The sequence below is a fragment of the Hermetia illucens genome, chromosome 3 (genome assembly GCF_905115235.1).
Source record: "Hermetia illucens chromosome 3, iHerIll2.2.curated.20191125, whole genome shotgun sequence".
Classification (NCBI taxonomy): domain Eukaryota; kingdom Metazoa; phylum Arthropoda; class Insecta; order Diptera; family Stratiomyidae; genus Hermetia; species Hermetia illucens.
The window spans coordinates 10,922,651-10,949,606 of record NC_051851.1 but is presented as its reverse complement, the minus strand read 5'-3'; the positions used below and the strand labels follow the sequence as shown (position 1 = coordinate 10,949,606).

The window sequence follows — 26,956 nt, the reverse complement described above, 5'->3', positions numbered from 1 at the left end:
TACCAGTGAATCCTGTGCAAGCGAGTGGGCGGCAACAGTGAGAAACGAAAATATCTTCGAGGACGAAGCCCCTACCCCCATTGCCTGAGGCCCGACCTACGCTTAGCTGGTCCCAGGACTCATGGACGGATCAGCGTTCGCTCGGGCAACGCCGTCTACTAATACCGGTTTAATGCATACTACCCGACCAGGGTTCCGAAGGGACTGGCTCCTGATACACGCCACAACTATGACCTTGGCAGAGAAATGGGGTTGACGGCTCCGGGGACTCCCAGTGTGTCCCGGCGTGTATCGGTCATTCACAGTTCGCTCTTCACCGAGAAACTTTCTCGAGGCTATTACCTTTGACGCAGGCATTATACCAGCTAGGGGGTCAGAACTACTTTCTCGGCAACCTCGGGGATGCCACCTCCCGTAAGCGACCCATTAAGGATCGCTGATGATCCTTGAGGTTAAGATCCATGAGGATGGCGAGGTGTCTTGCGACACGACAGGTGGCTCAGTTGCAGCGTTAACTGCTACCTTTTCTAAATTGGTGCAGACAATCGGTGCTTTCCGTTCGGGAAGTTGAAGGTCAACATCGATGGATTCGTATTCTGAAGAGGCCAATCGAGTAGTGGGTAGTCAAAACTCTCGACAATATCATGGCACGATAGTCCCATCGTAGGTTTACGGAAAAGACTACAAAATTCTTGCCAGGTCTTACGTATTCCTCGGAGACCTGGGTTCTTAGAAACAAAAATGCGAACTCTTGGCCGCGTTCAAGAGAAGAATTTTTGGCTCTATACATGAGGGTGGACGATTCTGTAACCCACATAACGACGGGATTGGACGAGGTGTGTCAGGGAGTAGATTCGTAATTTGAGGAAGTTAAACTGGGGGGCGTATCTGTGTCTGTGGAGCTGGCGTCGTAGGGTCGCTTTTTGTTTGATAAGGTCAAGGATGTGGGGTGGCAGGGTTATCAAGCCCTGGTAATTTAGTTGTCTGAGAGGGATGGTTTCGTTGCAGGTTTTTTGTCTGATATCCTTTTCCACGGCTGAGCAATTTCGGCAGGAGATGAATTGGACGGGAGGCAGATAGCAGGGAGATAGTCGACAGTTTTTCGGCTAGGTTGTAGTTAAGGCGTTGCCAATTGGTGGCAGCGCAGTTGGGAAGGAATTTAGGTTGGGATTGGGGAAGGCGATCGGTGATGTTGAAATGGAGAACCACTCCGTCATGGTCGCTCAAGCCTGGGGTGGTAGGAAAGTCTTGAGGGGAGGTAGGAGAGCTGGGGTGGATGAGAAGGTGGTTGCTTACCAGGAAGAAGTCGATGAAGGAGTGGATATTTTGCCTATAGTAGGCGGGTTGGTTGGTGGAGAGGAGCGTGAGCTGTAGAGGGTGGGAGTGCTGCATGTACCACTTGGCCAACCTATTGCCATTGGCGTTTATGGTGGTATTATACCAGGTGTTATTTCTGGTGTTTAGGTCTCCCCCTAATACAAGGGAGAAACGTTTGTGTCGGCTCACTGGGAGGGCTTTGAGGTTTTGTGTTAGGTTGGAGATGTCAGTAGGATTAAGGGTTGGGTCGGGGCAGTAGAGGCTACCTAGGAATATGATGTAGGAAGGTGTGGTGATAGAAACGACGGTTAATTCCATGGATGGGGCAATAGTGGTGGAGATGTAGACTCGTTGGGCGTCTAGCGGATTCGCTACTAATATGGCTGTACCCCCCCCCTTGGCGGTCAATACGGTAGGAGCGGAAGGTGGTATAATTGGGGATGTGCAACTTATATCTTGGATTGAGTTTGGATTCAGTAAGAAGGAGTAGATTGGGTTTGTGCACGGAAGAAAATTGGCCAGTTCGTGGCGTTTTTGTCGATTGGCAACAGAATTTACGTTCAGTAATACCACTTTAGTGGACATCGGGCATTGTCGTGGACCGTGTGGGGTGTTGTATATAATGCAACGGTAAGGTAGGTTGCAGTTCAACGCTGCATGCCCAATGCGCTGGCAGTTCCGGCATTGAGTGATCTCATGTAGTTGAACTGCCTCAAATTTGACGATGCAGTGAAACATCGTGGCTTTCATGAGGGTGGATTGCTGAAATTTCGGTGAAAAGGTAACTAGGAAAAAGTGGAGGTGTTTTGCATTTCGTCGGGATGAGCTAGTCTCGTATTGACGGACGCTGATGGCTTCGGGGGTTTCCTCAGGGGAGTACGTGAAATATAGTCCCCATAGGACTAGGTTGATGGGTTTGAGGTGGGAAGGAGTATACGTAAATAAAGGGTGGCTATCTTCTTTGAGTATATTTTTGGCAGATTCATAATCCGCCTGGGATCTGGCGAGGACGTGGGTGGAGTGGACCGAGGTTTTCTTAAGCGCGATATTATTCGGGATGGTGGAAAGGATTTTGGTGGTAATGGTTTTGGGTGTTGTAGGGTCTGCCCGGATAATTAGTGGGTGAGGGCGGTGGTCGACTTAGTTGATGTCATTTCCTTCAGGAAGGTCCTGAGCTCTTGAACTTGTTGCCATAGAGCGGCGACTTCGTCAGAGGTTTCGCGAGCCATGTCCGACTCGCTGTCTTCGGGGGCAGTTCCACAACTGCCTTCGGGGCTTAATGGTGCTTCGTTTTCGCTGTCCCCATAGAGGTGAATTCTTTTAGATTCAGGATCTTGGATATCGAGTCGACAGTGACCTGTCGTCAACTTGGCGTTTTGACATCACTCTATACAGCTGCTTGCTCGGTGGGTATCATTACTATTACTATCACGATTTTGATTCTCACTCGGAAATTGATCGGAGCACTTTGCAAAAACGTCCGTTCATCTCGGACGACTGATACCAACTAAAATATGTGGGGATGCCACAGGACGCTGAAAGCAGTTATAATGGCCCAAGGCGACTCTTATTACTTGACCTCCACTTGCTTACCGCACAAAAAATGTGATCGACATTCCCAAGGATCTTGAGCCCTGTACGTACGTTTCAATTAGATAGAATGCCTCCGGGAGGTCGTTGCCTTCATCTTTCGAGGTCTTTGATCGAGCCCCAAACGAATTTAGCCTTTACGTCGAAGGCACACTTAACAGGGTGGAGCGTGCGATGAGTCCATTTTGACTTGCAGCAGCCGAGCTGAAGGGCCCATAACCCTGTGCTACTAGCGATCAGTGGGATGGGACCGCGGCAGGTTTCACTGAGGTTTCAATTACCCATCCCTTCGGGAGGGGGACTCCTTTCTCCGTTGGAATTCTAGCACTCAGGAAGGTCGGACTATGCATATTTGTAGACAGAATAGATTTTTGACAAAGGACTTCAGATTTTGTTAATATCCTTCTCTTGTAGATGAAACTTCAATTTTTAGTATCAACCCTTCCCGTAAGTGTACTTTCCATCTTTTTGTTGATTTCTGATTGCAGCAAACCAATTACGGTTTTACCATGCCTTTTCCGATTATTTGCAATTTCCATAGAAATTGCCTTCCTTTAGGTCTTGCTGTAAACTTTCTGACGGTGAGGCGTTGTCTGTAAAATAATAAAATAATTCCACATTAACTCTTTTTCCCAAGGCAATTTATTCATCAAAACTAAACAAAATAATCGCAACAGTTGGACGTGAAAGGCAAAGACAGACGACGCTTGGTAGAAAGACATAATATAAGTACATTATCAGCATTGAATGGACGATGCCCTTCTTTGATGTTATTATTCACACACAAAGGCATTTCCCACAGTGACTTCAGAGTCAAGCTTCACTTTATTCCTAGACGCATATCTTGTAGAGGCCTTACCCACTAGTGCACCTCTCAACCCCCTCCTGCATCCCGCTTCGAGTATGCAGTCGTATGAAATGCTAAGCAGCAATAGGAAACCACAATGGCACTGCCTGAGAGCAAGGAACCTGAGCTTGGGATGGTGGTTCATTCCGAATATGGAGAGCGAAAACAATCCAGAAGAACGGAAGTTAAGAAAATTCTATCAAGGAAAACATTAAGAGATACAAAAATAGCAACAGAAAGGAGTCTCGCGTTTGTTTGTTTGTTCGTTTGTCGTTTGACGACTCTTGAAGAAGTGACTCTATGGGTTGTTGTAGCCATTCAACGTGCCTCGGCACAGAATAGGCACCCTCCACTTTACATGGTGCTCTTCAGCCAGGGCTAGTGGTGGAGCTGAAGACCTCACCTTCGGGGGGTACAACATACGAGGCTGGCATAAATTCATTGAGTTATTCAAGGAATTAGTAATTTCATAATTTAGAGGGTTGAAAGATCATAGTTGGATATACCCCAGAAATCACTAGTCCTGGAGCATACGCAATTTAAGGGTCATTGTTCCCAACACACATTTCTGAAGATGCTCACTTGATTTCATGAATTTGCAAAGCAGGTCAGGAACTAAACTCAGTATTCATTGCCTTACCTAGTACACTCTCTGAATAGATCTGATTGAAAGCTAATAAAAGCCAGAAAAGATACAAGATACTACCGCTCACCAAGTGCTTAATAAAAGCCTCATGCATTCACACAAATTACTTGGGCTGTGAAGTAAATAAAACCAATTTGTCGGTCCGCCAAAGGCAGTCATCATCACATTCACAATCTCTGCACAGCATAATGAGCCACTTGGTTGGAACGTAGTGTATTCTGTATTCACGCAATCGTTAAATTGTGCAATGAATCTCAATGAGCTCAACAACAATTCAAGCGACGCATCTTACAACTGATTATGGAAGTCGAAGAGTTCCATTAGGCCCAGAGTGGAAGCAGAAGCAGCAGCAATCCCATTATCATTTTCCCCTTCCCCTTTCTACTATTATCATTTTGACCTATTGGTTACGCACGGTACCATAGACGTAACAAAGGTTCGCGTAATTAATATTCTCTTCTCACGCAAAATAAAGATTGCTAGATGGTTACCTAGCGCCCAGCAGAATTGCACGCTCACCTGTCTACAGTTGGCATTGAATCGGGAAGTTGATAGGATCTAGATATGTCTATGGTCGATGGCTTATGAATCATTTAATTCCGGTACTACCGTACTCCATTGTAACTGGCTTACTCATTGTATCTATTGAGTGTTATGAATGCAAGACAAAGCGTAACACCGAAGAAAGCACCAAGCCAGATAGTGTAGGAACCTTTGTTCTCAGCGGAGAATGCTGGTGAACGGTAGTGGCAGCTAGTAAATATCTACAATCTTTGATTTATTCTGGTAGTGCGCAAAGTGCCTGAGGAAAATTTCAAATCCTGTATTGAACAACAAAGAAAGAATCTTGATGGAACTGTTCTTGTATCTTACTTTAGATTTCAAAGACAGCTAGTCGGATTGGGACAATGTTTTCAATCTTTAATGAATAATTAATGCGGGGAATAATGATCAATGAATTTTATATGTTATGAAAAGTAGAATTCTTTGGTCTTTAGAAAACAAACCCTTATCAATTTACTGTGCTAATAGATTACTGGTTGAATGTTTTATCACATTTGGTGGATGCGTACTGTAAATATACGTGAATTTTGGTCAAATAAAAACGAAGGGATTCCGAGACAATCATCATCAACGGCGGAACAACCGGTATCCGATCCAGGCCTACCTTAGTAAGGAACTCCAGACACCCCGGTTTTGCGCCGAAGTCCACGAAGTCCAAAGGCCTAATTAGGGCGATCAGACCTGAGTCTACACGGGGACTCATCTGAAGTGGCAATAGTCACGAAACCATACCAGGGGTATACTGGTACCATGGGAACCAGGATAGCCCCTGGACTCACATACTTCAGGAGAATTCCTGTTCTATATGCGTTCAGCTCGGTTGTTTGCGGTTGGCCTCCTAGTGGAAGCTTTATGGGGCTGTGGTTGCGTTCAAGCGAACAGAGACCTTCGGGTCTCAGCATGGTGTTGCGTTTTAACACGGGTGCCGTACTCCTTAGTTCGGTGGAGATTTAGGTAGGTCTTGCATCCACCAGTATGAATGTTGAGCCATGCACTTGGTATAGAATGGTATCGTTGTTGCTTGTCACAGCGAGGCTCTGATTGTGGTCACAAAATCAATCCGTGTCTTAAGAAGACCGTGGGATCAAGTCGCAAGACAGGTGCTCACGTAAAACCCCCTAGGACTCACGGTCCCATACATAAAAAGGGGGATATCACGTATCACGTTGCTGAGTACCATCTGCACCATCTTTCATCGACTTCAAAGCCGCCTATGACAGCATAACCAGGGTAAAATTGTACGCGACCATGAGAGAATTCGGTATCCCGACGAAATTAATAAGACTGACTAGGCTGACCCTGACTAATGTGCGAGACCAGATAAAAGCAGCAGGATCACTCTCAAGACCATTCGATATCAACAACGGTCTACGACAATGGGATTGTCGTCATGCGTCCTCTTTAACCTGGCCCTCGAGAAAGTGATCCGTGATGCTGAGGTAAATGTAAGAGGTACGATCCTCTTTAAGTCCACCCAACTACTGGCCTATGCTGATGATATCGACATCATGGGAAAAATCGAACAGGCGACGATTGGCGCGAAATCTTCGGCTGCATATCAATGAAAGCGAAAGAAAATATATGGTTAGCACCGAAAAGGAACCAACCAATGACATCAAACCGCACTGGTCAAACGAAAATAATAAAAATAGGAGGCTACAACTTTGAGACTGTTGATAATTTCTCCTATCTAGGGTCAAAAATCCCAACCAATAATAGCTACGATGATGAATCCGCGCACGGTTGTTGGCAGCCAACAGAGCCTATTTCTGCTTACAAAGACTGTTTCGCTCGAAACGTCTCACCATAGGGTCAAAGCTCTTACTCTACAAGACTATGATCTTACCAGTACTTATGTGTTCCTCGGAAACCTGGGTTCTTAGCAAGAAGAATTGCGAACTCTTGGCCGCGTTTGAGAGAAGAATCCTCCGAAGAATTTTGGGCCCCCTACATGAGGATGGAGGATTCCGTAGCCTACATAACAACGAAATTTATGAGCGATATTACGACCGCATGGTTATGGATAAAATTCGGCTCAACAGGTTACGGTGGACGGGTCACTTAATCCATATGGATGAGGATGATCCACGCCGGAAAGTCTATAAGGGCAATATGTAAGGTAGAAAAAGAAGACGAGGCAGACCCTGCCTTAGATGGAGCGAGGGCGTAGGTCAGGACGCCAGACAGCTTTTAGGGATATCGAATTGGTGAACCTCAACACAAAACCTTATTAAGGCAGGCCTAGACCGGATATCAGTTGATGATGATGATGTTTGACCAGTGCGATTTGATGTTGTTGGTTGGTTGGTTTTTTGTGCTGACGTTGTCACCATATATTTCGTCTTGCCCTCATTGATGTACAATCCATGATCTTATGCGCCTTTTTGATTTGCATGATGGCAGCTTGTACATCTGGGGTTGGTCTTTCAACATTGTCGATATCGTCAGCACAGGAAAGTATTTGGGTGAGAAGTGAATCTCTTACATTGACATATGCATCTTGAATCACTTTCTCCAGGGCGAAGTTAAAGGATACTCATGACAGGGCATCCCTTTGTTTTAGACCGTTGTTGATGTTGAGTGGTCTCATGAACGAGCCTGCTGCTGTTATCTGGCCTCACATATTCGTCAGAGGCAGCCTAGCCAGTGCTATCAGTTTCGTTGGAATGCCGAACTCTTCCGTGACCGCGTACAGTTTTACCCTGGGTAAACTGATGTCCATATTCCAACAGTTTTTCCATCGCAGCAGAGAAAAGCTCTAATCTGTTACTGATTTGCCTGGAGTGAAGCCTCTTCGGTATGGGCCAGTGATCTTCTGGGCATATCGGCTATCTGACCTATCAAGATAGTGGAGATTATCTTATAGATGGTACTCAGAAACGTGATACCTCTATGTTTGCTGCACTACGTGATCACTTCCAAGTATTTGATGGTCGGCTTGGAAGTGATGATGTGATTGCCGATTCTAATTTGGGCGTAATTTTGCTTCCGGCATTTTATGATGAGCACCGCTTCCGTTTGTTCGTCTGCAAGTGCCAGTCCAGCGCTCTCTAACCAGGCCTTAACAGCAATAATTGCCTCGCAAGAGCACAACTCAGCATCCTCTAGATGCTTTGCGACTACAACTAATGCTATATCATCGGCATAACCCACCACGGTAGCCTGCTCTGGAACCGGAAAGTTAGTACATCATTATACATGATGTTCCACAGGAGTGAGCCCAGAACAGGGCCCTGTGGGACATCTGCGGGGACAACGTGTTCCTTGGGTGAATCATCGGTGTCATACCAGAGCGTCTGTTCTCGCGGGTAGTTATCGAAAATAGCTGCAAGGGGGGGGGGGTGGCTAGGCACTCTCGTATAAGGTTCTAATTGGCCGAAATAAATGCATTCCTCATATGGCTCATGGAGGATGGTTCTCCTGGAGGTTTATCAGCCTTAGGCAGCAATACCAGATTCTGCCACTTCCACGCCATAGAGAATATTCCCTCGGGCATGCACGTTTCGAACAATTCAAGGAACATGTCTGGTCTGGATTTTACAACAAGCTTAAGGGGTCTGTTTGGTATGTCTTTGTAACATTCAGAAATCTGTGAAATGCGTCTGTGCTTTTCTTTTGCTGGGGGAATAATCCCTGGATGATTTTCAACAAGAAAGTGGGGCACGTGATCTGTGGGGATGGCCGAACTCTCAACCGTCCGATCACAATTCTATAGGCGCTATCCCATGGATTTACATTAGCTTCCGAGCAGAGCTGTTTAAAACATTCCCTCTTGCTCTGTTGAATGGCAAGCTTCAGGTTTTTGCGGGCTACCTTGTAAGCGTGCTCCTTCAAATTCAGAGAATGTGAGACTGGTTGGGCCGTAGCAGCTGTAAACGTACAGGCCCCTTATTTTCGCCCACAAGAAACCACTGGCCGACTGACTAATGGAGCATTGTATTGCTTGGCGACCACACACCCATATCACCGCTCCTCCAGTCGAGTCTGTAACCCCTACACCACCGTCACGGTTTCTGTAGGGTTTAATTATGATGACAATTTCCATCTGAGATTCATAAGTGGTCTGTTCAAATAAGTCCTGAGCGACCCTGCAATGGACATTTATTTAAAAAAAAAACCTTTTTTTTCATTGCAGTCAACGTCTTCCTGAATTCCGGGCATTTACCACTTCCGGCAATATTCTGGTTATCCCTACCCCTTCCCTTACTTCGCACAACCTTTTGCATCGATCGGATCGATCAATGCCGCTAGTACATGCCTTCAAAAAGTGTCCAAACATGAGGCACTTGAAGCACCTCTTTAATGAAACCTCTTTTGAGTATTATCATAGGCTTTTTCCAAGTTCACGATAGATTCTTCTTCCAGTTCCTCCAAATTAAATTGTTCTTTTAACGCACACATATTTTTTCTCTGAATGTCATTTCGTCAAAATCCTCGCACTCATGCTTTTGGGCTTGAACTGTGACATTTTCCCTAAGCGAGTTCTTCATTTGGGTTCGGAAGCCTTCGGTTTTGCCTAAGTTGGATTTTTTTAGCTCAAACAGGAGATCATCGTTCTGGGTCCTTCGAATCTTGCTGGCACCTCCAACCTGATATTTTAGGTCGCGGTCAGATTTCGTCATTTTAAGGATCTTCGCGTAAAACAAATTACCCTTACCGTAGATAATAATTGTCTCTTGTCGAATTCGCACTTATGCCTTCTTCTTCACCTTTTTATTAACGATCTTTGCCTACCCACCATTTTCGTTCCCTTTAGGTTTCCCTTCGATTGCTGGCACTTGCACTTGGAGCACAGGCTTTTCAAATTTGGCGCTTTTAGTTCCGTTCTTCGGAACTGCCACTGTACTTTTTTTCTTCTTAGGTGCTTGCTGATTTCCTAAAAGATCACCGTCTTAATCCCGGACTCTTTTCTTTCCTGGCAGTACTACGATTAGGTGTCACTTGGGTCGCCTGTGGTACTCCTGGAATGATAGGTTTCGGCTTTTCCTTGGAAGCTCCTTCCTGGTTCCTCCTATTATATCTATTATAGAGGACCATGTTTTTAATAACTTCGTTTACGTTGTGGTTGTCTTTGATAAACTCGGACAGTCCCTTTTTCTTCGCTCCAAGCTCCGTGAAAGGTTCAGGACTCTGTTCTCTTGGACAGATTATTGCTTCTAGACGCACCTTCCTATAGCATTTAAAGTGCTCTCCTGCATTTTATATTTTGCTGTCTTCTCCTGCTTCTGCTGCTTCTCCTGAATAGGTCAATTTCCTAGTCTTGAAGTACCTCCTATGGTCGCCCCTTTTAAACCAAAGGCGGTGGGTGTCAAAACATCATTAGTCGGGCGGCGATCTCCTTGCAGCCCATCTTGTTTTCTTGCAGTGCGTTTCGTTAGCTGACGCATTTCATACCCTTCTTAAATATACTACTCCTCCTGGATACGGTCCCGTTCACAAACGCCGTCGGTTCGTTTAGATATTACGAATCTATTTGTGTTACTATAGATTCTTCTACAAAGATACGTGTCACTTGGCGAATTCTATAGACCTTAGCCTGTTATTGAATATCTGTCGATCTGGACCTTTGTCCAATATGAATGCTTTGGTCCTAAATATCCTTAAATACTTCGAGTTAGACGATCCTCCGTGCTGTAGTTCGTGTGAAGTTGTTGCTCCATGACTTCTGCTGGGAGAGCAGTCTCTTAAATAGTTTCCACTGTTTATGGCTTCTTCATAATATTTTGTAGGGACTCCGGATCAATAGGCATCTGGTCATATCGACATTCGCCCTGTGTGTATGGGGTTGGTAAGTGTCTTTTGATGGCTGATGATCGCGTGTCCTTGTCCTTGGCAACCTCAGCCAATCTGGTGCTCCTTTCTGTACGTCATGTAAACAGCTTCACTGTTAATTTTTCTCGATGGTATAAGTCGTACGAAAAATCTATCTCCTGACAATAACTTGATTCTTGTAACGCAACGCAACCATTCGACAAGTCCACTATGTTCGTATGTAAGTGCCTGAGATTTTCATGCCGTAGACTTGCTTGTGCGACTCCTCTGTCGTTGCTGCCTTAGCAGGTTCGCTCTCAGGTAGTACAGGCCTCCAACGAGATCTGCTATTAGTTTAAAATTTCCATCCGAATCTTTGATGATTGCTTCTTCTTTTCCAGACAAAACCTCCCGATTTGGTTTGGTGAGAGAACACAGAGAGCAAGTTAGTCCTGAGATCCTTAACGAGTAATTTATTTGTTCGACATTATCGTCATTTGTCGCCGCTGTTAAATTTGCCCTGTCTCTAACTTTCGCCGTTATCAACGTTTGCTTCATAATGTTCAGCGTCGTCATATAATCCTGGATATCTGTCATCATTCCCTTGATGATACATCTATTGTTTGACACCCCTCCCTCGGTGATACATCTTTGCTTCTCCCGACTTAGTGATTTCAATGTATCAGTTTTCCATTTGGGATTTAACTTTTTTCTCTCAGCCCCTATCACATTTTCAATTTAGGTTTATACCTTGAGTATGTTTGTTGCTGATCTCTACCAAACCAGCTACCTACGTAGAGCGCGTTATTATCATTGCTCAGTCACAAGCCGGCTCTTCTATTCATCAAATTTTTTCCCATGAGTATATTTCTATATTTGACAATTCATCCTTGGACCTGATTGCGCGTCTAAAGCTCGCGTAGCTTTGTGGTAGCCCTTTTAGTATCACCAGAACTATAATAGCATGTCATATGGCATTTCTGTAATATTCTCATACTTTCTAGTTGCTTCATTGCACTTGATGATTCGTAATAACCTGGTTTATACTACGTAACCACCGACCGTGTCTATTGATTAACTTCTTATATCAGAAATTCTGCACCTGATCTAGGCCAGCTATTTAAGGTTCAAGGAACCTTGCGCGAAATTCATGTCCGGAACAGTGGCATGACAAGTGTCACTTAGCATGCTCAACACACTGGACGGGTATCCACTAAAGTACACCTCAATATTCTTTCGCTCCCATTATCGAAAACTGTACTCTCTATACGCTTTGATGGAACTCGTTTCAATGGAGATGGTACTGTCAACCCTCTGCACTTTATTCTTCATCCGTCTGCTGGCTTCCTCGGTCTTTCCAGTTAGGGTCTCTACATTTAGCGTGCAGACACGTATTTGTTTTGCTCGGACTAACTTACTCACGTCTTGACTCTGGCCATGCGTCAAGAACCCTTGCCCTTTTCTCAACAGGACCGAGGCCCGTCCTGCTGCGTCGACTGAGGTAGACGCCCTAGCATTTCTCTGAGGGTCATTGTTACTCAATCCGAACATGTTGTTTTTAACGACATTGAATGCATTTTCTTGGTCGGCTTGCCACGGGACCTGTAATTTATCTCTTTCCTTGTTCTCAGTTTTTTTTGCTTTACTAAGGACAGTACAAAGTACGTTGCCTCAAACCCTCCACCTTTATCTGGGCTTGGGACTAGCATGTTACGACTTATCGCTCTGATAGTAGCTTTTAGTTTCCCCGGAATACCTTTCTTATGTAGAGCACCCCAAATATAAGCATCGTCCATCTTGTCAAGAGCGCGATGCGGAGATCTAAACTCTATACATTGTTCACTTATAATCAACTGGTCATCGTCTGTTCTCTATCGAACTAGCTTTCTGGATTTTTTTTGTGATACTCTCAGGATTTTGACACCTATTTTCTCAGCGACAGCAATTGTCGCACTCAAGACGATGGGGGAAAGAGGGGGTTCCCCGAGCTCGAAAGTTTCTCCGATCCTCGAAATAGAGTTAAATCTGCAAGAAAGTGATAATGGGGATCCAGCATAGTTTTCACTTTGGACCTATATTTTTTTCTGCGGTCCTACTAATCTCCTTCTTCTGCAAATTTTTTCGAACTTCCAAGGTTTTCAGATAAGTGAAAGTAGCAGCTCTACATAAACTGCAGAAACTGCGATAAACCGTTTCGCGGGGAGATCGTCAAATTCTTGCCCTGAAATTGTTTGTCCTCTGTCAATAAAAATGGACAGTGTCCCTATATTTTGTGTGAGTTAGGGAGGAGATAAGGAAAAGGGAATCCTCAAATTTCCTCAAATAAAAACTAACAGTTTGAAATTCATCATAACAATAATATTAAGGGAAGACACACTGCGCCCTAGAGTAGCTGTTGCGCCCCATCGTTACTTATCAACTATAGTATGTCATTCAAGTCTACAACCGACAAGTACTTTATTTTGTTCCCTACTTCAACCAGGTTGCAATCCACTTTGCATACCATAAGTGCCGGACACCGCTCCTGACTATGTGTCGAGTTATCGTCCCTCTTCTCATAGAATCTGCGGACTGCGTTCGTAGATGTCACTGGCACCTCCCCAGTGGGTATTCTGTACTGTCCTATTCCTGGCCAATCCCCTCACTTGTCCCCTCCTCCGTTTTCAGGGTGGTAGCCATTAACCCCTTTTGATTTCAAGAAAGGGCTTTGGTCAATGTAGCGGCGTCCTTGGTTCTTTTCTGATCCAATTAGGGAACCACTTGTTCCCTTCATCAGTGCTAACAAGCCCTAGACCTCCTCATGCTCGGTAAAAGTTCCATCTTTCTTCTTCAGAAAAACAAAAGGTATTGCCTATAGCTCGGATGCCTTTGTGGTTTGTTCGATCGCTTCACAGAATTCCCCGAAAGCTGTTATTTTTGTATCCCTGATCGCGTTGCTATATGTCGTCAGTACATTTTTGTATTTCTGCCAACCAGGGGGTTTGTTTCAACCGGTTGAAGAGTTTTCGCAGCTCCGTACGATTACTGAGGTGTTCCCGACATTATATATTTCTAGCTTATTGCTAAAAATAAGTTCAAGATACCTTCCCGATTAGTGTCTCTGCTTGTCCTGATCTCATAGTGGGCGTTGGCATCACAGTTGAAAAGAAGTGCTAGCGCCTTCCTATTGCAGAACTTTGCCAATCTAACATTTATTCAGGTGGGATCCAGGGGTCGTCTTCTGGGAAGTATCTCAATGCAACGATTGCCTCTTAAGTTCTCCCCTGAGACTTGACAGCCACGAGATCTTGAGTCAGGAGCTCTGAAAAATATATATGTTTTGATTTTCGTTTGAGAATGATGCAAGCTCTTAGTTTCTCGTAAGGGGAATCGCAAATTACCTGCGTGCTTCCTCTTTGCAGGCTACTAATCTTTCCCCGGTACTCCAGGATTAAACCAGCACCATTTTAATGTCATCCTTAAAAATCAATCTGGTAATTGTTCCACGGAGGAGGTTTATCTGAACTAACTTAATGCTAACCATTGGTTCCATTAATGTTTGGAGCCCCTCTCCAATATTGGAGTAACATCTCCCTGCTCCAACATGGCACTTCCTTATGTATCACTGTTCACCTTTTGTCCTAAAAGATGTAAGTCTAGGTTGTCTTCTTTAGTGGGCATCAGGTCCATTTCCCTGCTAGGTCGTGCCTTTTCACCCGTTCTGGCATCCCCGTTTCCTTCGGGGATCTCAGTGGCCTTTCCACCTGATGTGTCCTCCGAAATATCTCTCTTTGATTTCTTCCTGTGCACATGTACAAGTATGCTGCTTAATTTTCAACTGATGAAATAATTGCGGCGTTTAATTGTCTCCAGGGATCGGTCATCTATCCCGATCATGCGGAATTGGCCCTCCTTCTTGCTTCTAAAAACTTTCCATAATCCCGTGTGCAGATCAATATTTTGAGTGATTAGGAAACGCAGAAGCTTCTCCTTTGCAATAGCTACGACTTTGAAAAGGCAGAATGTCACCATGTGCGTCCCTGGTATATCATCCCCAGCATTTGTCGACAGTTCTGTTCCCTACCAACCTACCTGACAATTTGAAAACTATGCTTCTAAGTCAGCCCACCGTGTCCTCTGTCGCTGTACCAGTAGACCTGGTTAAAAGTGTATCCCGAAGAACACGAGTTACTTCATCCCTAGCACATCTCTATGACGATGCGGTGCCCGATGATTTCCTGCTCCTGACGATTGAGTATTTGTTGCGGATATACTTTCAATCGTATAGCTACTCGAATGCTCTTCATCGCAGCATAGCCCCCCTTGTCCCTATCTTCACCGCTGACGTACCCGGAATTATATTTTTCTTAAGTTTCTTCAGAGCATTCTTGTGGGCTAATCTCCACTTAGGTCAATCCTAAACCTTTTCTTAGTTTCGAACCTTCCTTTAGATAAGATAGAGACAATTTGGCACCTGCCCCCCTGAGGTCTGTCTTCTTCTTGATTTCTGATATACTGGACTCAGACGTATTCTTGCTGGTTATTGCCTTATGAGCAAAGGCTTCACTGCTTGATTTCCGAACTTCTCCTTTTTCCTTCCTTGTATTGTGCCCCTCCGCCTGATGAACGAATTTATATGGAGTACTGCATCCCAGTTGCTTGTTAGTTTTTTTAGATTGTTTTTGTTTTAGATAGAATTCTTGAAGTTGCTGGAGATGTATGGAGCCTGACAGTGAAGAAGATTGCTTTCCCGAGTACTGAACCTATTGCTCAGAGTGCAATTCCTGCTTGATGACTTTTGGCCATCGCTTCCACAATGATATCAAGTCGAACATGCTTCCTGATGACGGCGGGATTGTGTGGCTGGGAGCAATGAATAGCTACTGGTCTGAAACCCGCTGCATACTCACGTGAGCGCATTGTGGGAAATGCTCGACGAATCTTTGGTGCAACAAGGAGCAGTATGAGGTTGCACTTGCCCCGTTGTAATTTCGTAATATATTCATTTATAGGTTTCACTTAGGAAAGAACACACCATCAAAATCTCCCTCTGGTAAAACAAGACATGATAAAATCTCGATAGAAATCATTATAATGTATAATAGTGGTACTTTATTATTGACTAGAATATCAGATCAATTAATTTAATTCAATATAATTAGTTTGTTATACACTTTAAGTAATCAATTACAACTAGGAGTCGCAGTCGTAGACAGAAGTTTTCGTAATTATTCTCTTTTTTTTTAAATCACATTTTCCGTTCCCTTCATGGCACTCTGCTCTTCACTTGTTTGTTGTTTAGGAGTGCACACGGGCTTCAGCCTGGACAGGGAGACCACCTTTTTGTGTCCACCGATCTCGAACTGGAAGAAATGTTCTCCCCGCTCGAGAACGCGGTACGGGCCTTCATAAGGAGGCTGCAGCGGCTTCCAGACAGCATCCGTCCTGACCAGGGCGTGCGTGCACGTGTCCAGCTCCTTGGGAGCGCAGGCAGATACGGATGTGTGTTGGGTGGGAGGAGTGGCCTTGATGCGTCGAAGTTTGTCTCTCAGCAGCAGCACCAACCCCGACTCTGTGAGACCCGATCTCTTGTCGAAGACCGGATCCCTTGGGAGCCTTGGGTTCTCCCCGTATACCAGCTCCGTGGGGCTTGCAGCAAATTCCTCTCGGCGGGTTGTTCGGAGGCCAAGTAGGACGAGAGGCAAGACCTGACTCCAGAAAGGATCGTCGCAAGCCATAATGGCGGCTTTCAACGTCCGGTGCCAACGTTCTAGCATCCCATTGGATTGCAGGTGGTATGCCGTCGTCCGCTGGCGTTTGAACCCCAGGAGTTTGTCTAACTCCGAGAAAAGGGTGGACTCAAATTGCATTCCCTGATCAGTGATGATCACTGCAGGGACACCAAAGCGAAGGATCCACTCTCGACAGAGGGCTTCAGCGCAAGATTGCGCCGTAATGTCCTTCAGAGGTTGCTTGGGGAGAGTGAACTCAAGGAGGCGTTGAAAAATGCACTCGAGATGGGCTGAGTGCTCAGACTCTGAGGAAGAAGCGACGAAAACATCATCCAAATATGCGAAACAGAAGTCGAGGTTTCGCAGGACCGAGTGGATGAACCTTTGAAAGGTTTGAGCCGCGTTGAACAACGCGAAAGTCATCCGTGTGAACTCAAAGAGTTCAAAGGGTGTGCATATTGCCGTCTTTGGAATGTCTTCTGGAGCTACAGGGATTTCGTAATACGCCTTGGCTAAATCCAAGGTCGAAAAGATGGGGTAGTTTGCGAGATGATTCGCAAAGTCGTGGATGAGTAGAATAGGATATCGGTCTCGAACAGTCTACACATTTAGCCTTGTGTAATCCCCACAGGGGCGCCATTCGCCATTCAGCTTAGGATCCATATGGAGTGGGGAAGACCAACAGCTGCAGATACCCTTTTGCATAAGTTGTTCAAACTCTTTCCGTGCAATAGCCAGCTTCTGGGGTGGTAGAGGACGCACCTTGGAGAAAATAGGGGAACCAGTAGTGTCGCCAGGACCCCCCGCGGACCTAGTTTTTTGAGGTAGGCGCGAATTTACACGGGATCGTACATCTGGTAGCTTTTTCGCCGAATATGCGATGGTACCAACAAATGCTTCGGTGAGCGGATGAGCGAGCGAGCTCGTGACCTGCCGTCCGCACGCTCAGAGTCCAGCTTCGCGCTCATCTCAGCCGTACTGGCCACAAGCGCGGCCATCTTTCGCTTCAGCTCGCCAACTTCGCCAGAAAGCTACTATAGTTGGACGCGCGTGCGCCTCATGCACCTTATCGGCAGCTGTCAGCGCCTCCAAAGAACCGGAGACGCACGCGAGTACCGCCTGGGTGCCCTCCGGAAGACATCGCAGCCAGAGCTACTTCAACAGATCGTTGTCGATCTTGCTTCCACCCAATTGCCTCATTTCGCGAAGCAATTGGCTGGGAGTTCGATCGCCCAACGTTAAACCTGTCAGCAAGTGATCCAGATTAGCTGACTCGTTTACCGACAGATGCTTGATCAACTCAGTCTTCAATAATGTGTAGGAGGCCGATTTTACTATGTTGGCCACCAGGCAGTAGTAGTTTCCAAGCGTGCACCGGCTGCACTCAGATGTTAGCTGGCCTGCATAATAATTTAAGTTAGCTCTCTGACTTCCAGGTGGCTTATCGTCAGGCAAGATTAAGTCATCATTAATCCATATCCCCCGAAATTCTACACACTATGATTGGGCGGGATTCAACTGCTTCGTTGAAGGAATAACGAAAATGTAGCGGCTACCAGAGCTGGTACTTGATGGTCTCAAACACCTGGATGGTTACATCGACCACAAAACCTCCCAAGATTCCTTGATTATAGGCCTAAACAGGATGGAGTTAAAGGGGGACTAGTGTGAGCGCTTTTGGGCAAGAAATGACGGTAGTAGTTTACCATGCCCAAGAACCTTCTCAGGTCTTTTAGCGTCTTAGTCAGCGGAAAGGTGGCAAATGCTCGGACTTGGTGGAGAAGGTGATCAGAACTTTGGTAATTTTCTGCATTTTTTTAATTCCCCTTAATTAAGTGGTGACTGCCATAGACAAAATCGTCCAGTGTGTTCCAGGACCATATGTAGTGTTTTTTGTGGGGAAACCCCTTCACACGCCGACTGCGACATACGCTTCTAACAGTTTTCCATTACATAATCTACTGATTTTATGTCGAAATGGTCAAATTGCGCTCCAGTATAACAAAGCCTCCTCCTATCTGTTGGCAGCAAGGCTGACAAAGCTCAGGACTGTTCCTACATTTTTCTAATGCAAGAGCCATGGGTTCTGGAAGTCACAGCGTGAATATAAAAGGCTCGGTAAGTGTTCCTTTAGCGCGAACTCTGGGGAACTGGAGGACAATAGAGAGTTTTCCAGGCTATGCAGAGTCCGTAAAAGATTCGGCCAAGTTGGAGTCTCTTAGAAAACGCAATGGTACTTTCCGAGCTTCAGACTAACATCAGTACAGACCCTCTTGGAAGTACACCATTCGGGAAAACTGAAGATGAACTGGAACACTGCGAAAGCGGTTTTGAATATTTCAAAACACCTTGCATAGATGGCATCTATTTTTTTTTCTTTTTTTATGGATGGAGGTGAAAATCTTAGAAAGACGCTGCTGCGCCAGGTTGCAGCAGTGTGTGGGATTCGCACCCACTAAAACCACCCCCACTCTTCCGCCCCTCCCCGCGGAACCACCGTGAAGTATTACTTCGCGGGGGAGGCTCTGGTTCACTATACCAGCTCGTCCATGTCACGTCTCCGTCGCGCCGCCTTCCGAGCTCGATCCAACTCCAGGAGTTTTGTCTGCACCACTGCTACTGCCTCATTTACCGCCATCCAGCTTTCCTCCGACTTCAGCATCTCTTCCACCAGGTTGGAGGGCTCGATGTCCGCCCCTAAGATGCTGTTCAACCTCCTTTTCTGCTGCACAAATCTGGGACAATGGAACATAAGGTGCTCCGGGTCCTCGGGTGTAGCACCGCATTCAGGACAGTTGGGAGACTCGTCCAACTCGAAGCGATGCAAGTACTTCCTATAGCCACCGTGTCCCGTAAGGAACTGTGTCAGGTGGTAATTCAATTTTCCGTGCTTTCGGTTGACCCATTTCTCGATACACGGGATCAATGTATGGGTCCACCGGCCGTTGTCGGAGTTATCCCATCGTTGTTGCCACTTGCCACACAACTCTCTCCTGATGGCTTTTCGGAAATCCGCATTCACCTCGGCTGGATTTGCCTTCCGTTTTTCGTAGAGCCAGTGTGCCTCGCCCGCTAGAAGATCTATAGGGATCATTCCTGCGATGACATACACTGCCTCCGTCGACGCCGTCCTAAATGCGCTGCATACCCTTAGCGCAATTGGCCGGTATGCCGAACTTATCTTCCTCCGGTTGACAGCGTGGTTCAACGCTTCCGCTCAGACAGGGGCCGCGTATAGCAGGATCGACCTCACCACTCCCGCGATGAGTAGCCTGCGACTATAATTCGGCCTTCCCACGTTAGGCATCTTCCTTGCAAGGGATGAGCTGGCATTTGCTGCCTTCTCTCGCGCATAATCCAAGTGTCCCTTGAAACTCAGCTTGGCATTGATCATCACCCCCAGGTATTTGACAACCGATTTTGAGACGACCTCACGATTACCAACCCGGATGGTAACCATGTTGTTCTTCCTACGGTTAGTAATGAGGACCGCCTCCGTCTTTTCGTCCGCCAGGTCCAGCTTGGCCATTCGTAACCATGACTTGATGGTATGAATGGCTTCATTTGCATAAAGCTCCATGTCCTCGGGATGCCTTGCAATTGCAACTACCGCCAGGTCGTCCGCAAAACCAATCAGCGTTGTCTCCTCCGGCACGCGAAGGCCAAGCACTCCGTCGTACATTATGTTCCACAGCAGCGGTCCCAATACAGAACCTTGAGGCACACCTGCTATCACAATGTACTCCTTCGGCCCGTCGTCCGTCTCGTACCAGAGAAGTCTGTCCGAAAAGTAACTCTCGATGAGCCGAGCCAAGTAGCTAGGAACACCCAGTTTGGCCAAAGCGCCCTTAATCCAGCCCCAGTTGGCTGAGTTAAAAGCATTTTTGACGTCCAGCGTCACCAGAGCACAGCATTTGCCCATGGTCATTGCATTTCGAGCCAATTCCACGACCTTTGCTACTACATCGACCGTAGAACGAGCTCGCCGAAACCCATATTGCCGCTCTGAAAGAGAGATCCTCTTGTCTCCGAGCGAGGAGACTTTCCCACAGGACAAGGGGAAGGCCGGAGCACCAGGAGCGTGAGGAGGAATATGGGGATCTGCGAAGCAACCTTAAGAAGGCCATTCGGAGAAGCGAGCGGGAATGCTACCAGAAGCTCTGCATGGAGGCTAATACGAATCCGTGGGGTACAGCCTACCAAGTTGTAATGATGAAGATCCGCGGGCGAAAATCACCTCAAGTGACATGCCCACGGCTCTTGTTGCAAATAATTACAACTCTTTTCCCGCAGCAGAAGCAGGACGAAAGGGAACCCCAACTGGCAGCTCAGCAAGACGTCTTCTCGATCCCTGATGTTCCCGAAGAGGAACTTTGGGAAATCTGCAGACGTATTGGGGACAGCAAGGCTCCGGGATTGGACGGAATTCCGAACAGGGCTCTGAAGGTGGCGGTCAAGGCCAGACCAAGGTGGTTCGCAAGCACATTCGAATCGTGCATGGCGGAAGGAGTGTTTCCCGCCCAGTGGAAGAGGCAGAAGCTGGTGTTGCTACCGAAGCCCCGAAAACCACCCGGCGTGCCCTCTTCATATCGCCCTATTTGTCTCTTAGACACCATGGGGAGGATGTTGGAGAGGGTGATATACAACAGGCTGCTCCCGTTCATCGACCTTGCGGGTGGTCTTTCAGAGATGGCATCTATCCAGCAATGCTAAAGGAAGGTATGAAACACTTAGAGCGATTTCTAAGAAATATCTCTTGGCAGAAGGTTAAGGTTGTGATCATACCGAAGCATGGGAAAGATGACAATTCTAGTCCAAAAAACAGATCAGTTTGACTAAATTCTTCCTAAAAGGTTTGATGGAACTGATTGCGGGTCACATTCGAAGGGAGGCGCTTACTCGCACTCACTTAATGAAAACCAACATACTTACCAGTGTGGAAAGTTCCGTAAGTCTGCTCTTCATTCTTTGGTTTCAAAGATAGAGAATGCAACTCTGAAGGGCGAGTACGCGATGGGGATGTTCGTGGACATTGAAGCGACGTTTGATTATGCGCCTTTCCAGAAACTGCTATAGTCACTTCTATGGAGTACGTTGATCGACTCACTACTATGCGAACTGCACTGCAGAGGACTGTGTGTTTGGGTATCACCGGTGCCATGAGCACGACATCCGGCGCAGCTCTGAATTTAGTACTCAATGTGCAGGCCTTGGATTTGTTTATTCAGAGCACTGCAATGAGAGCAGCTCATAGACTAATTAGATCTATGGGGTAGTTTGGTAGAAGATATAAAGTCACCCTGAAACGTAGAAAGAACTGGGAAGTCCCAGAGGAATGCGTAGCGGGATATATGGGAGTCTTCTACACCGATGGCTCAAAAACAGAACCGGCCTCGGGAGCCGGAGTCTACCTCTCGAATCAAACCACAAGGCGGCTTTTCCGAAGTATATGCGATTCTAAGGACGCCAAACTGGGTGATTGACGAGCGATTGAAGGGCTAGTACCTCGCAATCTGCAGTAAGAGCTAGACTGCATTGAGGGCGTTGAGCAGTCCTTTGATTACCCCGAAAATCGCTCAGGAATACAGAAACGGTTTAAACTCTATCTCAAGATTCAATACGGTAGACTACTCTGGGTACCTGGTCACTGTAGTGGAGAGGGAAATGAAAACTCGGATGCTTTAGCAAAAATGCCAGCAATTGAAGTATCAGTAGCATTGGCTAAGGCTGTCTTCTGAAAATGGTAAGAAGCTTCCCACAATGACAGGTAGCAGAGTCGAAATGCTACTAGACACACCAAGCTTTTCCTGTCAGAATCAAACAAGTATATCGCAAAGTTTATCCTGCCGAAAAGCCGGAGGGCTTGCAGGAGTATTGTAGGCACTCTGACAAGCCATAACTTACTAGCTGAGCATATGTTCCTCCTGCAGTAAGAAAGTGAAATCCACAGAGCATTTTCTATGTGAATGCCCCATCTATGGACGCATTAGGCATCAGATCTTTGGTGCCAATGTTCTCCAGTTGCAATGGGTAGCATCACATTCACTAACGGAAATCCTGCGATACATTAACGAATCCGAGATATCTCCTTAGACGGGGGAGTCGAGTACAATTGGCCACCATGGCTTGCGTGTTCAGAGGCTATAACTTATCACCCACCACAAACACACACACAATTAGTGTTCACAACGATTTCGACTGTGGATTTGCTCTTGGATAAAGAATGTTGTTCTGTAGGATTTCAGGTGCTTGAGGAGCAAATGCAGTTGGGAGGGAACTATCATTTTGGACTATGTCGTTCAGGACTTTTTAAGCTCCATGTTGTTGGATTGGCCTAATCGCCCAGTTTCAAGGCTGTTCTTGTTCCACTTGGAGATACCGCGGGGAGGATGCGGACATATTGTTTTTCGCCAGGACCGAGCTGTAGTAAGGAACTCCAAACACCCCAATTCGATATCCCTCAAAGCTGCCTGGCGTCCTGACCTACGCCATCGCCCCATCTCAGGCAGGCAGGCTCAGGCTCGTCTTCTTTTTTTTACCATAGATATTGCCCTTATATGGTAGACCTTCCGGGCTGGGTAATCCTCATCAATACGGATTAGATGTCCTGCCCAACGTAACCTGTGGAGTCAGATTTTATCCACAACCAGACGGTTGTGGTATCCCTTATAAATTTCGTCGTAATGTGGACTTCTAATTTATTCCTAACTGGCTAACGGAGCAGTACACAAGGTAGATACCATATGTGTAATTCACTGTTTCCATGTCATTCTTTCCGATATGTGTATTTAATAATAAAAGCCAACTATAAATTCAAAAAATATCTAATAATAAATTTTCTCCTTTCTTTTTTTACAGGAATACGTTTTCAAATACCACGGACAAAAGTTGGGGGTGTTAGAGCCACATGTCTTCGCATTAGCCGAAGCTGCCTACAGAAACATAAAGGACACAGATAGGAATCAGGTAATGCTATTTTGTCCATTTGATTATTACGTAATCATAAACGAAATGGAAAACTTTTCAACGACTGTAAAGTTATTTGTTCATTGCGATATTTATAGAAAGTAATATCCTGTGAGCAGGTCAGACGCTGACTCAGTTAATTTATGGTTTATTTCATAGGAAATACATTTCGATAGTGAGAACTTTTTCATGGTGGAAGTTTATTGTGAGGAATAGTTATGAATTTCGCATTTTACTTGTTCGCAAGTGGATAAGGTGAATTATGGTGGTATACTATCCTTTCGATCGTCCTAATTGCCTCGTGAAGAGTAGTCCTCGAAAATTTCTATTGGAGGTAGGCCTATTGATAGTTGGAAAGAACCAATTTTTCTATAATCATCCTCACGTGGATATCTAGGATACACTCTAGGATTTTCAACAAAGGGAGGGCTGATTAGTCTTAAATCCTTTAAGAACTTATGGACACGACCGCCCTTCTTCGGTATGAAAATTACCCATACACCCAGATGATCCTTTCTTTTGAGAGAACCGATTCAATACTTCACAATTTCCAAACAAGGTTCTAGCTGACAATCGTTTGCGAAAAAATGTATGTGAATTAGTAACTGCAAAGTTTTGCCAGAAAACTGCGTTCAGAAACCAACCGATTCTTAAAGAAAGGATCAACTAAAAAATGTGGAAGCTCAATTGGAAACTCTGGGCCGCTCAGCTTGAGAGTTCTTTGAAGAACTGCAACAGCTGCCATTGCACGCTTAAGGCTTTGCAAATGACGTAGCTGTGTTGAGAAACATATAATGCGTCGTTGATCTGTTTGACAGTTAGTACCTCACGGATGGGCTTTCAGTAAATCCAAATATTAAAAAGAGCAAACTGGACGTTCTTTTCTTTCCAAGGAGACCTTTTTTCCATGTGGGCACTCAGGAATGATGTATTAATGCTGCTATCATTAGGCTGATGTTCGCCTATGCATCCGTAAGGAGCATTGGAAGGACTGAATACATCTATTTGGTAGGAGACATAAACTTATCTCCAGACGTAGAGAAAAGTTTGGTAAACCAGTCGTGTGCATGGCGGGATACACTGCGGTTTTCAAACCGATAGCTAAATAAGAATAGGGTTCTGGAACAGGAGTTTACCTCTCAGGCGTATCACCATATGCTGCGAAAACCGAGAAGCTTTAAGGCGTTGTGCAATACCTAGTTTACCTCGAAAATCCTTCAGGAATGTAGACCAAGTTTAAAATCTATATTTAGATTCAATACGGTAGAACTACTCTGGGTACTTGGTCACTTTGGCATAGATGGAAATGAAATTTCAACTACCTTAGGAAAAGGTGGTTTAAATTCTTTCATGCCAGGAACCAAGCCAGCGATTGGAGTATCAGTACAATTGATTAATGCTGCTATCAGAAACTGAAAACATGCTTCTCATAAGAATAAGGGGCATTGCCTAAATGTCGCTAGACACATCAAAAATTTCCTCATTTACTTGTAAATTCTGAAATAGATCGAGAATTTTGTCAGATTTTTGATAACCATGTAGCAGATCACGATGTCCCAATGTTATCTTTATCATTTTTGGTAATTTATTTTTCCATTCAGTATGTGTCTTCCATTGGCCTCTATGACTATATCAATAGGATTCTCTATTTGCTATCACGCTACCACCTGACAATGGGGGCTTCCAAAGTGGGAAACTAGATTGTGTCTGATCAGGAATCTTCTCTGAAGGCATTACGACAGTCATGATCCAGAAAGAGTACGAAGAGTTGTGCCATAGCTCGTGGAGATCTATCCGAGCTGTATTTCCGTCAGACAAGTACCGTGATCCTGAAACGGTTCGTGGGGTTTTCATGTCTAAAGTCTATTAGTCCGCGAACGATTTTCGGCCAATCAGCCTATATGGTTGCCATTTACTTCTTGTTGGGATATAGCGCGTCAACCACACCTATGCCTCATCTCTCGTGCTTACATGAAATCCGCTTCAGTTTCCCGCACGATTTCCTGAGATGGCCGCACTCATTCTCCACTGTGCCTTTGCGACGACCCACTCGTCGGCCATCTTAGGAAAGTGGATTCCACAACAGGCATACAGCAAAATGGTGAAAGTCTCCAGGTAAAACCTGCGGCACCCAGAGCAACCTCTAGGATTTTTGGTATTGTTCCTGGATATGGTACTTCCACATTAACTTGTAGTTGAAATGTACTCCTATATATTTGGCTGTTTGTACCAGTTGGATTTCCAACCCTGTTAAGCTGGGTAGCGTGTAGCTTCCCACTTGACGAACATAACTAGTCCAGTCCTACCGTTCACCGAGAATCCATTAGGGACGCACCAACTGCGGATTATATGCAGTGTTGCATTCAAGCGGTCGCAAACTGTGCCCGCAAACTTGCTGATAATTATTGCAGCTAGATCATCTGCAAATGCTTGTGCGAAGATCTTTGGGTCCTCCAGGAGGCACAGCAAGATGCCCATTATCAGGAGCCATAACAGAGGAGAGAGAACCCTTCCCTGTGGGCAACTCCTGAGACCCCGTATACATTGTTTTGCCCGAAGGCTGTTTGCCCGGAGGTTGTTTGCTGCCCGAAGACAGATGCTTACCCCTAGGTGAGATTTTAGCCTAAGCAGGTGGCGTCGATTGGAGCGCGGGGTCAGGAATGCTGACAGAAGGGGACTGCTTTGGCTCGTCTGTTAAGAACTGGATCCCAATAGGGTTGGTTTCATCATCATCATCAACGGCGCAACAACCGGTATCCGGTCTAGGCCTGCCTTAATAAGGAACTCAAGACATCTCGGTTGTGCGCCGAAGTCCACCAATTCGATATCCCTAAAAGCTGTCTGGCGTCCTGCCCTACGCCATCGCTCCATCTTAGGCAGGGTCTGCCTCGTCTTCTTTTTCTACCATAGATATTGCCCTTATAGACTTTCCGGGTGGGATCATCCTCATCCATACAGATTAAGTGACCCGTCCACCGTAACCTATTGAGCCGGATTTTATCTACAACCGGACGGTCATGGTATCGCTCATAAATTTCGTCAGTGTGTAGGCTACGGAATCGTCCATCCTCATGTACGGGGCCAAAAATTCTTCGGAGGATTCTTCTTTCGAACGCGGCCAAGAGTTCGCAATTTTTCTTGCTAAGAACCCAAGTTTCCGAGGAATACATGAGGACTGGCAAGATCGTAGTCTTGTACAGTAAGAGCTTTGACCCTATGGTGAGACGTTTCGAGCGGAACAGTCTTTGTAAGCTGAAATAGGCTCTGTTGGCTGACAACAACCGTGCGCGGATTTCATCATCGTAGTTGTTATCAGTTGGTTTTCACTTAAATAAGTGGCGAATATGAGTCTCCATCGAAGAACTCAGGGCTGGATCTTCATCATCAAAGTGCTGTTGATTTCTTTTGTTTTTTAAGTTTTTAGTTTCTTCACAGTTGGCCGCCATGGCCTTTGTTTTGCCGGGGAAAATAAGTCAATCTCTGGAGAGCCTTTTTTGCGAGCTAAGGTTAGTTGAAGCTGGGGGTCGCTTGGTACCCAGGAGCACGGCCACATCTTAACCCCTG

At 45.8% G+C, this 26,956-nt stretch overlaps 1 protein-coding gene across 2 annotated transcripts in view; it reads left to right on the top strand.

Annotated features, from left to right (window-relative positions):
• Positions 1-26,956, top strand: part of LOC119652347 (unconventional myosin heavy chain 6) — a 199,840-nt gene that overhangs the window by 111,520 nt on the left and 61,364 nt on the right. For both annotated transcript variants that reach the window (XM_038056375.1, XM_038056374.1), the window contains exon 4: positions 23,285-23,392. In XM_038056375.1, the coding sequence (XP_037912303.1) occupies positions 23,285-23,392 (108 nt within the window). The remainder of the gene's footprint in view (positions 1-23,284; positions 23,393-26,956) is intronic.